This window comes from Bos javanicus, chromosome 18 (genome assembly GCF_032452875.1).
Source record: "Bos javanicus breed banteng chromosome 18, ARS-OSU_banteng_1.0, whole genome shotgun sequence".
NCBI lineage: Eukaryota > Metazoa > Chordata > Mammalia > Artiodactyla > Bovidae > Bos > Bos javanicus.
This window is the reverse complement of record NC_083885.1, coordinates 14,999,373-15,011,372: the sequence shown is the minus strand read 5'-3', so window position 1 is coordinate 15,011,372 and position 12,000 is coordinate 14,999,373. Positions and strand designations below refer to the sequence as shown.

Below are 12,000 nucleotides of genomic sequence, written 5' to 3'. Positions count from 1 at the left end.
ATAGCGGGCTAATGTCTTAAAGAAGCCACCTTGTTGGGGTCTGGATGCCAGTGTCTTTTATAGGACACAGAGCTGGGGAGGTAAGGAAATAAAGTAAAAAGGCCATTAATCTGGCAAATATCTCCTGGAATGGCCAGGCTCGGGAGATGTGTTACTTTCTTCCTTCCTGTACCCATCCACAGGTGGACAGGTCCTGAACAAAAGCAGAGGGCAGGGTTTCCTGAGGTGGGCCATTACGTATGGACAGTATCCTTACAGTAAACAAGCCAACAGGAAGCAAAGCTTAAAGTAAAGGATTTAATTTTTTTTTTAATTTTAAAACATGGAGTCAGATTTTGTTCTTCCCTGTAACAATTCCCCACTGTCAGTGTCCATTCCACAATCTTATGGAAAAATGGGTGATGACTGTTCTAATTACTCCATCAGTTACATCTTTGGGGGCGTGTCCACCATTGGTGCCAGTGTTCTGAATGTCGAGATTTGTCTTCTGTTGTTCTTTGGAAAGTGTCTACTTCACATGTGTAGACATAAAAATATTTATAACATAGGTGTGAGAGTTAAGTTTTATTCAGTGAGAATCTTTTAGGACTTCAAAACTGGAGGCAGCATCTAAAGGTAAGGAATTTAGCACTTTTCTATGTATGGGAAGATGCAAGAGTCGTCTCATTGAAATTATTCCTTTTGATACACACTTCACCATCTGGGGCCAATATCTTGTCTTCTCCTTCCTGAGTTTCTTCAGGGCTCGCAGTGGAGACTGGCTGTAGTCTGATAGCTGCTAGAGAGCAGGTATTCTTCTCCTTCCCGAGTTTCCTCACTGCTCACGGTGGGGAGTGGCTGCAGTCTGATGGCTGCTAGAGGGCAGGTATTCTTCTCCTTCCCGAGATTCCTCAGGGTTCACAGTGAGGAGTGGCTGCAGTCTGATGGCTGCTAGCAGGTAGGAGGGGGAACCTGGGTCCCCATTGTGATCACCTCAGCAGAGAGATCAAGCATGTCCTGTGACTCCAGACAATCTTCCAACATTCAGGGTTCAGCATTCAGCCTGCAGGATCCAGAGCTACCAGCTCAGCCACCAGCTCAGCCACCATGCTCTGTGCTTAGTTGCTATGTAGCCCTAAAACCTACACTGCAGGAGGCCTTCTAAACGAGGCGCCCTGTCGAGCAAACTCTTGGTCACACACTCCAAGCCCGACCAAGGCCCAGCTTTGCTGAGCGGGCCTCACTGGGGACCCAGGTTCCCCTCCTCTTCCACATTCCATATCTGAGTGGGGATAAGGCAGGGGCTGGGGGCACAGTGCAAGTAGGGCAGAGGGTCTCCCATCGCCTTTTCTGGTCCATCCCTGGGAACACGGTCTTGTGTCATGTCCAGTGGCAGGGGACATGTGTCCCCAGCTCAAACACTCTCTCTAGGGGATGTGAGCCATGAGCACTAACACAGGAAATCCTGAGTGACCTGCTTAGGCTGGAAGACTAGTTCCTGGGATGTGAGATGAAGTCAGAAAGCGGCTTCTCACTGGGACTGGCCTTCTCCAGACCTAGCTTGTGGGCAGCAAGAGTGGGATAAGGGGCTCCCAGTTGGGGCAGCCACACAGTGCCTCTTGACAGCCCCATGGAGACTGTGTGGCCAGAGCAACCACGAGCCTGCATTCACACAACAGATGGCCTCTGAGAGGTCCATGACAGACCAGAGTGACCACAAGCCCACATTCACCTATCAGACACCCTGTGAGAGATATGTGACAGACCACAGTGATCATGAGTATGCATTCACCCAGCGAACGGCCTCTGAGAGGTCTGTGACAGACGAGAGTGACCATGAATGCGCATTCACCCAGCAAACGGCCTCTGAGAGGTCTGGCAAGCCCACATGCACCCAACAGGTGGCCTCTGAGAAGTTGAGACATCTATGACAGGCCAGAGTGACCACAAGCCCACATGCACCCAGCAGATGACTTCTGAGAGGTCTTGGACAGGCCAGAGCAATGAACATTCATTTGACTACCTCTGAGAGGTCTGTGACAGACCAGAATGACCAAGAGCCTGCATTCGTCCAGTGGACGGCCTCTGAGAGGTCTGGCGAACCTGCATTTACCCAGCAGATGGCCTCTGAGAGATCTGTGACAGGAAGCCCACCATTAGACAATGGAGGGTTTTAGTGACACATGGAAACACCACCAGGGAAAATATGAAGACTCTGGGAAACTAAAGTATGAAGATCAAAGAAAATCTTACTGCACTGAAGGTTCCTCTTGGGACGAGCAAGGGCAGCTCCGGGACTGCAAAGGCTTTTGTGGCTTCAAGCAGTAGAGACCCTGGTCCAGAGTGCTGGGACTGGGGCGGAGGTGGGGAGGCAGCATTTCACAGCAAGGGGGCCCTTCTGGGATTGTGGGGCTGCCACTGTCCACTATCTGGGGTCACCCACAGCCCAGGGTCATCCACTGGCAGCCCCGCCCCTGCTGTGTCCCTCCTGCTCACAGGCCCTCCTGCCCGCGGCTGCCCCCATCCCTGCTCAGCTGCTGGTTGTCCTTTCATGCTCCCAACCCTGCCCCTGAAAACAGGAATCTGACTGGCCATTCCAGGGCCAACCTCTCCCTCAGGGGGTGCCGTCCCGCTCTCAAACTCATGCCCCACCTCCAGCCGCGGTGTCTTAGGAAGCTTCTGTTGGTGCCATGTCCACAAACCCAGAGTCTCTGACCGACACCTAGGACTGAAAAGTACCAGGCGTTTCCCAGGAAAGGAAGCTGGGAGAGGGTGTTCTCCTTCCCCTCCAACCTGCAACCAGCAGCCACCAATGCTGCCTCTTCTGCCCCCATGCTGCTCAGCGGGCAGACAAGCTGTGTTCTGATCACGCACGTGAGGCCTTGCGCTGCTCAGTGGGCAGACAAGCTGTGTTCTGATCACACACGAGGCCAAGGCCATCTCAGGCCCCATCAGTGGACCAGCTGCCTCCTCTGCCCCCACGCTGCTCTGCAGGCAGACAAGCTGTGTTCTGATCACGCACGTGAGGCCTTGTGCTGCTCAGTAGGCAGACGAGCTGTGTTCTGATCACACACGAGGCCAAGGCCATCTCAGGCCCCATCAGTGGACCAGCTGCCTCCTCTGCCCCCACGCTGCTCTGCGGGCAGACAAGCTGTGTTCTGATCACTCACATGAGACCTTGTGCTGCTCAGTGGGCAAGACGAGCTGTGTTCTGATCACCCATGTGAGGCCAAGGCCGTCTCAGGCCATCAGTGGACCAAACAGAAGAGGCTCAGTTCTAACAACCAGGACACATGCCCCTAACCCGTTGGGCCAGCCCCCAACCAACCACTTCTCCCCCTCTGGTTCGTGTGCTCAGCCCAGCTCCAGCCCCGTGGCCAGTGGCCAGATAAGACGCCCCTAACAAGGGCGGGGAGAAGGGAGCAGTGCATGATGGAACGGTGGGAGTGTGGAGCATCACCCTCCCCTTCAGCACTTAACAGTTTCCCAGTCCCTGAAGTTAATCACATCAAGGGGAACCTATTCCCCGATAGTGACAGTCACATTGAAAGGATGCCCTAAAGATTTTTGGAAAAGTAAGCAAACCATGTGGAAACTATTAAAATACTGTGATGAAGTATTTGAACTGGAACTTGTATCAGTTGATATCAATTTATCATCTCCATCATGAGTAGACTAAATAGGGATACATTTGATTGTAGATTTTATGCTAGTTTGCCTTGTCACACTGGCTGAGACTACCAACTCCCCTCCCCTTTGTCCCCGCAGGAACCTCTGTGATGTGAGTCTCAGCGTTGGACATGGGTGGCAATAATGAAGCCGACAGCACAGACAACTCGGCCGTCGCCAACACCCTCAGCCAAGACCCCTCGGTGCCATGTCACATCAGCTAGCACGTGGAGACCACCAGCATGCCCACTGCCAGATGCACCCACAAGTCAAGGGTCAGCAGGGGGCCACCCAGTGAAGCCACCGAATCGACACTTGTCCCAGCTGGTGAGGGACAGACACTGCAGCCAATGAGAACAGGCAACAGCAATGAAGACATAAACGAAAGACATGACACTGTAAAAATCCCTAGAAGACAACACAGGCAAAACATTCTCTGACAGAAATCATACCAATGGTTTCTTTGGTCAGTCTCCCAAGGCAACAGAAATAAAAACAAAAATAAACAAAGGGGGCCTAATCAAACTTACAAGCTTTGGCACAGCAGAGGAAACCATAAATAAGATGAAAAAGGCAACCTACAGAATGGGACAAAATATTTCCAAATAATGTGACCAACAAGGACTTAATTTCCAAAACATACAAACAGCTCATACAACTCAACAAAAAAAACAAACAAACAACCCAATCGAAAAAAGGGCAGAAGAACTAAACAGACATATCTCCAAACAAGAAATACACAGGCACCAACAGCGTCGACCCTCTGGCTTTTGGCCCGACTGCAAAGTCCAGCTGAGGCCAGTGCACATTCCATGACCTGTGCTCTAGGGTGGCCCTTGTGTCACTGGTAAGCAGCGGTGTCACGATGCAGCCCAGCGGGACTCAGCCTGGCGGACTGCTAGAAACAGCGGGGACACCCTGACCCATCAATGCTCCCAGTCCTGGACGAGGCAGTGACCTGAACGGGCAGACGAGTGCAGAGAGCAGAGTCCATGGCACGGACAAGGTCCAGCCGTCCCCAGGCAGGGAAGGGGCTTCCCTGGCTTAAGAATAAAGAAGCTCCAGGCGCGGGTGGTGGGAACAGACTCAGAGCCACTTTTTAAGACATGCAGAGCAGGACACCCAGGTGAGCAAAGGTCAGAGGGAGTTTACCGTAAAAAACAGTGTCTGGGAGAACAGACAGGCTTGGGTGGAGCTGAGCCCAATGGGGGCTGGGAGGTTGGGCTTAGAAACCCTGTATGCCTTTCTCTGCCTCCTAATCTACTTAACCCCCACTCTGCAGCCTGACACTGTCTGTCCTGTGCATCTGCATGCTCAGACTGTCCATTCATTCAAAGGATATTTGTTTAGCACCTGCCTCTCACCAGGTCACGTTCCAGGCACAGGAACAGCTGTCAGGAGACAGACAATAACCCCAGTCCTTGGGGAGCAGAAATTCTACCAGGGGCCAAACGCACCCTTCCTGCGGCCACTGGCCCCAGCCTCACCCTCCTCAGCCCATCGGCCGGCCCTCCTGAAACTCCAGCCCACAGCTGTGGTTCTATCTGAGCATCTCCCATCCTCCAAGAAGGCGACTCTCTGAACTCACCGCCCATCAGCCTCTGGTACCCCGTGCCCTGTATCCTTCTCAGCACGTACCGCCATCTGAAGTGGGCTCCCTGACACCTGCATCACCTCAGTGTACCTGGCAATGTTATGTCCTTGGTGAGGGAAGGTCCCAGCTGCCTTCACACCCTTTCTGTTGAGTTCCCACCACAAATTCCTGTCACGGCAGCCTGGAAGGACTCTCTAGGCAGGTGTGAAGCAGGGGCTCAGAGGAGCCTGAGAGGCCGCACCCACCTGGGCCACTCCAGGGACCTCCCAGCACCGGCTCGGACCTGGACAGCAGGCAGACCAGCTTCCTTCTTCCTGGGACCACAATGGGGAGAGTCTCTTGTCACTGATCAGGGTCGTGGCTGCCCGGGAAGGACTGTCAGTTCCACAGCACTGAGCACCCTGTGTGCTGTTGCACGTTTTACCTGCATGATCTCAACTTCCTCAGGCAGAATGCTTCGGGCTACATGCTTGAAACAATCAAAAGGAGTGGTTTAAGGTCACTCAAGAAAACACAATCCAGACACAAAAGGCCCCACACACCTGCCAGGAGGCCCAGAGGCAACACCAGAAAGGGAGGTGCTCGTCTCCTCCTCGTGGTCTCATGTCTTCCTTAGCACAAGTTGTGCCTCCTTGTGCTGGGGAGCTGCTGCACCTCCAGCATCACATCACACAGTCAGAAGGGAGTGGGAGGAGGAGGGCTGGCCCACCAGCAGAGCTGCACTTTGCTCCCAGGAGCCTGAAGGTGCTGTGTGGCAGCTACCGCTTAGGGGTCACACGGTGAACGTGGCATGGCTGGCCCTGGCACTATTAGGCTGGACCCCTTGCCTGCTCTTAGCCTCCTGCCCTCTCAGGTTCCAGGTGAAGCCTGCAGGCTGGGCAGGGGCCCTGGTGGGGCCACAGAAGCAGCTGTGGCAATGCCCTGCCCTGCCCGGTGCTCTCCCAGGACTAGGTTCTCTCTTGGGCAGAGAAGGCATCAGGGCTCTAGACAGAGGGGGTGACAGGGCAGCCAAAAAAGTTTGATTGTTGTTTTTGTTAGCTTGCTTCTGACATTTGAGACTGTAAGTGTACAAGGAAAGGTTACAAAGTGAAAATGATCAGCCCGTTGACACTGCTCATCCCTGACGTGGTCCTGGCATCACTCGCCTGTGTCCCACACCAGGAAGTTTTCCAGCACACAGCCCCTTTGCACGTCAGCTTTGTCCTCTGCAACACGGAGACTCTGACAGCCGCACCCTGAGCCTGTGATGGTGAAGAGGTGAACGAACCCTTGTAATAGAGTGAAAGCTGCTGCAGATTCAAACATGAGGCTAAAGCTGCCTCTCCCCCCAGTCACCAGCCACTACTCACCGCTTACTCACACACCAACACTCTGCACTGGGCTTACTCTCTGTACTGGGCTGTACTGGTCTCACTCTGTGGACTGGGCTCACTCTCTGGACTGGGCTCATTCTCTGGACTGGATTCATTCTCTGTCCTGGGCTGTACTGGGCTCACTCTCTGTACTGGGTTCATTCTCTGGACTGGGCTCACTCTCTGGACTGGATTCATTCTGTCCTGGGCTCACTCTCTGGACTGGGCTCACTCTCTGTACCGGGCTGGACTGGACTCACTCTCTGTACTGGGCTGCACAGCTGCCAGTGTGTGGAGGAGTTCATTGATTTAATTATTCCTCGTTGGGGAAGTAAGCTTGTTTCTGGTCCCATCCCCATAGCAGTTTGCCTAAACAGGTGTGTGTATCTCTGTGGGGTCACCTCCTAAAAACATAAGCCCTGCCAAACCTCATCATGTTTACCTCAAACACACATTTCCTGGTTATCTCCAAAGCAGTTGTAACCAATGCACAAACTTTGCCAGAGGTCTCTTTCCCCACCTCAGAGGGGCTTGATCCTTAAAGCTCAAACTGAGAACGCTCACTATCCGATCATTAGACCATGCAGTTTAGCGAGAAGAAAAACCACCCCACACCCAGAGCAACACAACCCGTCAGGCAATGTCACGCAGACTGTAAATACAGAATGCCCTTATTTTTATGTTACATAAAATCTGTTCGTGCGCACATCACGTGATATTGTAGTACAACGAGGAGATTCATGCCTGTGTGCTCAGACTTGTCTCTTCCTTCATTTCTGCACAGTCTTCACCCTACGCTGTCAGTGTGCCGGGTCCCTGCACCTTGGGGGTCGAGGGTCAGAGCAGGTAGGAGGGGGTAAAACGCAACCACAAGGGTGTCACCCCGCACCATCACTCTCAACCAGGGGTCGGTCCTGCCTGAGGCACCTCCACGCGGCCTGTCGGGGCTTCCAGCAGATCCTGACCATCCAAGGAAGGAAAAGAAACTGCACCGGTGTAGGGCCCTGGGGCTGATTGGGCTCACTGCGCCGCTTCCAGTGGCAGGCGTGGGCGCCAGCTGGAGCGCCGCCCGGCCTTCCCCCCACCGCCCCCTGCCCGTGCTGCGCCCCTCCCCGTCCGGTCCCGCCCAGCACTCCACCCCCACGTCTGAGCCCTGCCCCTCGTACCCCGCCCCTCATACCCCACCCCTACTCCCAACCCTACGCGGCAGGTCCACTCCACTTCCGCCGGGAGGAGCCTCCGTATCCTCCGCAGGTCTGCGCGTTGCGTTCGCTCTGTTGGCCCCCGCAACCACCACCAAGAAGACCCCTAGGACCCCCTGGGTGGGCACCTTCCACTCCTCCCCGGATTGGCCGGACACGTGGGAGGTGCCAGGGCAGGGCTTCCCGGGGAGGTTCTGGGGATGGCGGTGTGGTGACCTCTGGCCTCCTCGCCAGTCCCCAGGTCGGCCGGCATGAGCTCTGGGGCCGCCCAGCGGCTGCAGACACTCCAGCGACACGTGGGCTTCCGGGAGGTAGGGGGACAGACCTGGGTCCGGAGCCCCTGACCTCTCCTCCACCTGGGGCTAAGTTCTGAGGTGGCCCGCAGATCAGGGGACTGAGCTGGATTCAGAGAGAAGCCCCTGAGGTCACCCAGGCCCTGAAGAGGTTGAAGGTGGCCAGGGTGCTCTGGGTGTAGAGACCCCTTCGGTGCTGGGAGGAGGGGGAAGGGTCAGCATTGTATATGGCAATGTGTTACCCAATTCCACTCCCACCCCCAGCGCCCCGCCCCCCCCAACCCTGCTCAGGGCAGTTTGGGACTTTGATCCTGGGGCTGTTTACTCCAAGGCACTGCCTCCTACCAAGGGGTGTGGACACAAGGTCTGCCCCACAAGCGCATCCCTGCCCCTCTCGTGGCCCAGGGCAGAGGCATGGAGCCGGGCAGCAGCCCGCTGACCACACACGTGCTGGACACTGCCTCAGGGCTCCCGGCCCAAGGCCTCTACCTCCGTCTGTCCAGGCTCGAGGACTGTGGCCAGCAGTGGACCGAGCTGAAGAAAAGGTAGGAGGGTGGTCTGGGGCAGGGCTCAATCCAGAACACTCCCCACCTCACCCACCCACCCCACCCCACCCCACCCCCCTGCAAGGGGCCCTGCACTGGGGCAAAGGGTGTGGGCACCGCTGGCAAGTGGCAGGGCTGACCGGGCCGGACGGTCTCCCTGCAGACTCTCAGAGCCTCTGTTTCAACAGGCTGAGTAGTCCTGGTCATGCTACAGCCTTGCTGGCAGAGCTCACACCCCAAGTGCCCACTGCGCTGGTACAGGGCTCTGTCTCTCCTTGCCCATTGGCCAGTTGAGGCCCGAGGAGGAATCGGAAAGGCCTGGTCGTCACCGTGACTGGCGGGTGACCTGTGCTGGGCAGCTCTTGAGCGCTGGAAATTTGTTAGGTTCTCACTGTACCCTGTGTACAGACCCCGCAGGAACCCCTTCCACACGTGAGGAGATGGAAGGTGAGGCAGGAGGCCCCTGCCCCTGGTGGACCTCCAAGGCCTGGGGCCTGAGACTACGGAGCCCTTCATGAAAGGGGGTCCAGGTCACATCTGAGCTTGGAGGAACACATGGAGCCACACAGAGCCACTCCCAACCCCCCTAAACTGCGCTGGTAAATGCTGCTGATGCTGATCACAGCACGGACACTTGAGAGCATGGCCTCTCGGTGAGCAGAGGCCCTCAGAGCCGCCGGCACTGCAGCTAGAAACGTGGCTGGCAGCCTGGACACAGTTACTCACCCAGAAAGCACAGTGTAGTGAACAGCAGGTGCTTGGTTTTACACTTCCCAGGTGGTGACAGCGTAAAGAACCCGCCTGCCAATGCAAGAGACTTAAGAGGCATGGGTTCAATCCCTGGGTTGGGAAGATCCCCTGGAGGAGGATATGGCTACCCACTCCAGTATTCTTGCCTGTGAGATCCCATGGACAGAGGAGCCTGATGGGCTACAGTCCAGGGGTCCCAGAGAGTTGGTTACGACTGAAGTGACTTAGCACACGTGCACACGTCATGAAACAGTATGGCTAGTACAACAATTTTTTTTAATTTGTAAATAAGCACACTTATGCATAGAGAAAATGTGAAGTCTTTGTGCCAGATATGAAGTGCGGGGGAAGGGAAGGTTCTTTCCCTTCTCTTCTCTGGGGTTCCCTAAGGACAGTGAGGGGACATAGCCCTGGTCCTGGACGCTGCCCTGCTGCAGAGCCACCCAGGCCCTGCTCACCTAGGTCCGAGTCAGGCCACCGGGCACACGGACCCAGGAGACCTAGGCATGTACCCCTCTGCAGCAACGCTCCTCTCCCCAGTTGCACAGATCGTGACGGCCGCTGCCCTGGGCTCCTACCTCCAGGCCAGATGAAGGCGGGCACCTACAAGCTGTCCTTTGACACCAAGGGCTACTGGCAGAAGAGGGGCCAGGAAAGCTTCTACCCATACGTGGAGGTGAGGGCCAGACGGGTGGAGGCCCGAGATGCCCTGTGACCTGCAGGCTGGTCCTCCCCCGCCCCATCTCAACAAGCACCCGCTCTGAGCTCCTGGCCTTGACCACCCCACGCCTGCACCGCGCCACTCCAGTCAGGCTGACTCAGCCCCGGCAGACAGAGGTTCACCCGAGCCCTTCCAGCTCTCTGTCCCCTTCGCCTGACCTGTTCAGGGTGGTCCTAACCCTTGGGAACCTTCAGGCCCAGGGGCCCCTTAGACCGAGTGCTTCCCCTGGGCAGACCCCAGCCCCACCCACAGTCCTGTCTCCGCTTGGCCAGGCTGTGTGTACTCCCAGTACCCCCTCTGCCCGCAGGTCGTTTTCACCATCACAAACGAGACCCACAAGTTCCACGTGCCACTGCTGCTGAGCCCGTGGTCTTACACCACATACCGAGGGAGCTAGCGGCTGACCAGCAGCCAGCCTGTGGGCGTGGACACGGCACCATGGCAGACCGGGCCACCCCGGAGCAGGGGGGTGGGCAAGTTCCTGATGGGCACCAGGGTCACACTTTCCCTGGGATGTTCTGGCCCCATGTCGCAGGGGCAGGTGTCACTCAGGCTTCAATAAAGTTGCTGCTGACATCTGCGAGGTGGCTTCAGTCATGAGGCAAGCTTGGTGGGAGCTTCCCTGGGGGGATGAGGGGCGGGCGTGTGCACAGGGGGAGCACTAGGCCCCGAGGGGATGAGGGGCGGGCGTGTGCACAGGGGAGCTTCCCCGGGGGGATGAGGGTGGGCGTGTGCACAGGGGGAGCACTAGGCCCTGGGGGGATGAGGGGCGGGCGTGTGCACAGGGGGAGCACTAGGCCCTGGGGGCACCTCCCCACACAGCCACACAAGAGGACACGCAGCGCTCGTGGGAACCTTCATTCTCTGACGCACGCCTACAGGACAAATACCTGCTGTCCTGCTGTGGGGGGACCTCACCCGGGCTGGGGCTACGTTGGAGTGCCCACAAGTCCTGCGGGGCCCTGTCCCAGCGTCTGCCCGATCACAGCGGTCTCCAGGGGCTTGAAACCCACGTTGTCCAGGGGGACTCCGAAGGCCAGCAGCTTCGCCTCATAGGTGCGCAGCAAGTCATTGTGGGCCTGCAGGGACACAGCGGTGTTGTAGGGGGGTAGCCGGGGTGACCCTTGCTCAGGCCACCCAGCCCCGTGGAGGACACGCCTTTTCCAGGTGCTGACTGTGCCAGGCCAAGGCCCAGCCCCACACCCACACGCATTTATGTAAGTTTAAAGATTTAGATTTAACTAGCTCTACTCGGGGCTTCCTGAGTCGGCAACAGCCACTTGTTAAACAGAAGGGCGCTCCAAGGAGCTGCACGAGATGGAGGCTCAACGGGCGTGGAGGGGCGGGGTGCGGCCACCCTCCAGCATCGGTGCCTCCCTGAGGGAGGCGGGGGTCTTTAGCAGGTCACCTCCCTAGTGCTGACCAGAAAGCCCCAGGCTGATGGGTCGGAATCTCCACTCCTGGAGAGGCTGAGGTGGCGGTCAGTTTAGGCGGAAGCCCTGGTCGGGCTCAAACAAGTGACCACTGGGGCGTCCCGGTGCTTTCTAACAGCCCCACTTTGATCAGGCTGTCAGCCTGAGAGACGTGGTCTCAGCTGCCACCACCTGTGGCCTCTCAGCCTGTGCTGACCCTCTTCTGTCATTTCCCCCTCTTCTTCTTAATGTCCCAGTCTTAAGGAGAGCATTTGCTTGACAGTTAGCAGTGCAAACAGGCATGTAAAGCTTTTCAGAGCACCTGACTCTCCAGGACATGATTAAGCAGAACAAACCCCAATGATTGGCCTCCATAAGACCAAACTCACCCAAGAAAGGCCCCATGGAAGGAGCCACTCTTTTAAGCCAAGAGGATTGAAGTCACTGAGTCTCCACCCCCGGAAGTGCGGTTCCAGGTAAGTG

At 56.6% G+C, this 12,000-nt stretch overlaps 2 protein-coding genes across 10 annotated transcripts in view; one reads left to right on the top strand and one right to left on the bottom strand.

Annotated features, from left to right (window-relative positions):
• GAS8 (growth arrest specific 8) overlaps window positions 1-12,000 on the bottom strand; it is a 38,339-nt gene that overhangs the window by 8,146 nt on the left and 18,193 nt on the right. For 4 of the 6 annotated variants that reach the window (XM_061385902.1, XM_061385900.1, XM_061385901.1 and 1 more), the window contains one exon: window positions 9,642-11,184. In XM_061385902.1, the coding sequence (XP_061241886.1) occupies window positions 11,035-11,184 (150 nt within the window). In that variant the 3' untranslated portion in view covers window positions 9,642-11,034. Of the gene's footprint in view, window positions 1-9,641; window positions 11,185-12,000 lie in introns of those variants that run through there. The other 2 variants (XM_061385898.1, XM_061385899.1) reach the window with 2 other exon arrangements.
• On the top strand, window positions 7,790-10,685 carry LOC133229524 (5-hydroxyisourate hydrolase-like). 4 transcript variants are annotated; one of them, XM_061385922.1, is made up of 5 exons: window positions 7,790-7,848; window positions 8,031-8,107; window positions 8,495-8,634; window positions 9,925-10,060; window positions 10,413-10,685. In XM_061385922.1, the coding sequence occupies exons 2-5, from the start codon at window positions 8,048-8,050 to the stop codon at window positions 10,500-10,502; spliced, it is 426 nt and encodes a 141-aa protein (XP_061241906.1). In that variant the 5' UTR covers window positions 7,790-7,848; window positions 8,031-8,047; the 3' UTR covers window positions 10,503-10,685. The 4 variants fall into 4 exon arrangements, with proteins under 4 accessions (XP_061241906.1, XP_061241904.1, XP_061241905.1 ...); XM_061385920.1 differs by having other exon boundaries at window positions 7,827-7,916; XM_061385921.1 differs by lacking the exon at window positions 8,031-8,107 and having other exon boundaries at window positions 7,828-7,916; window positions 8,421-8,634.

What these genes read in the sequence shown, in the direction of transcription:
- LOC133229524 (XM_061385919.1), top strand. Translation starts at nt 9,719, where the DNA reads ATGAAGTGCGGGGGAAGGGAAGGTTCTTTCCCTTCTCTTCTCTGGGGT. An exon ending in GCTTCTACCCATACGTGGAG is followed by an intron (nt 10,061 to 10,412) that starts GTGAGGGCCAGA and finishes CTCTGCCCGCAG; the next exon opens with GTCGTTTTCACCATCACAAA.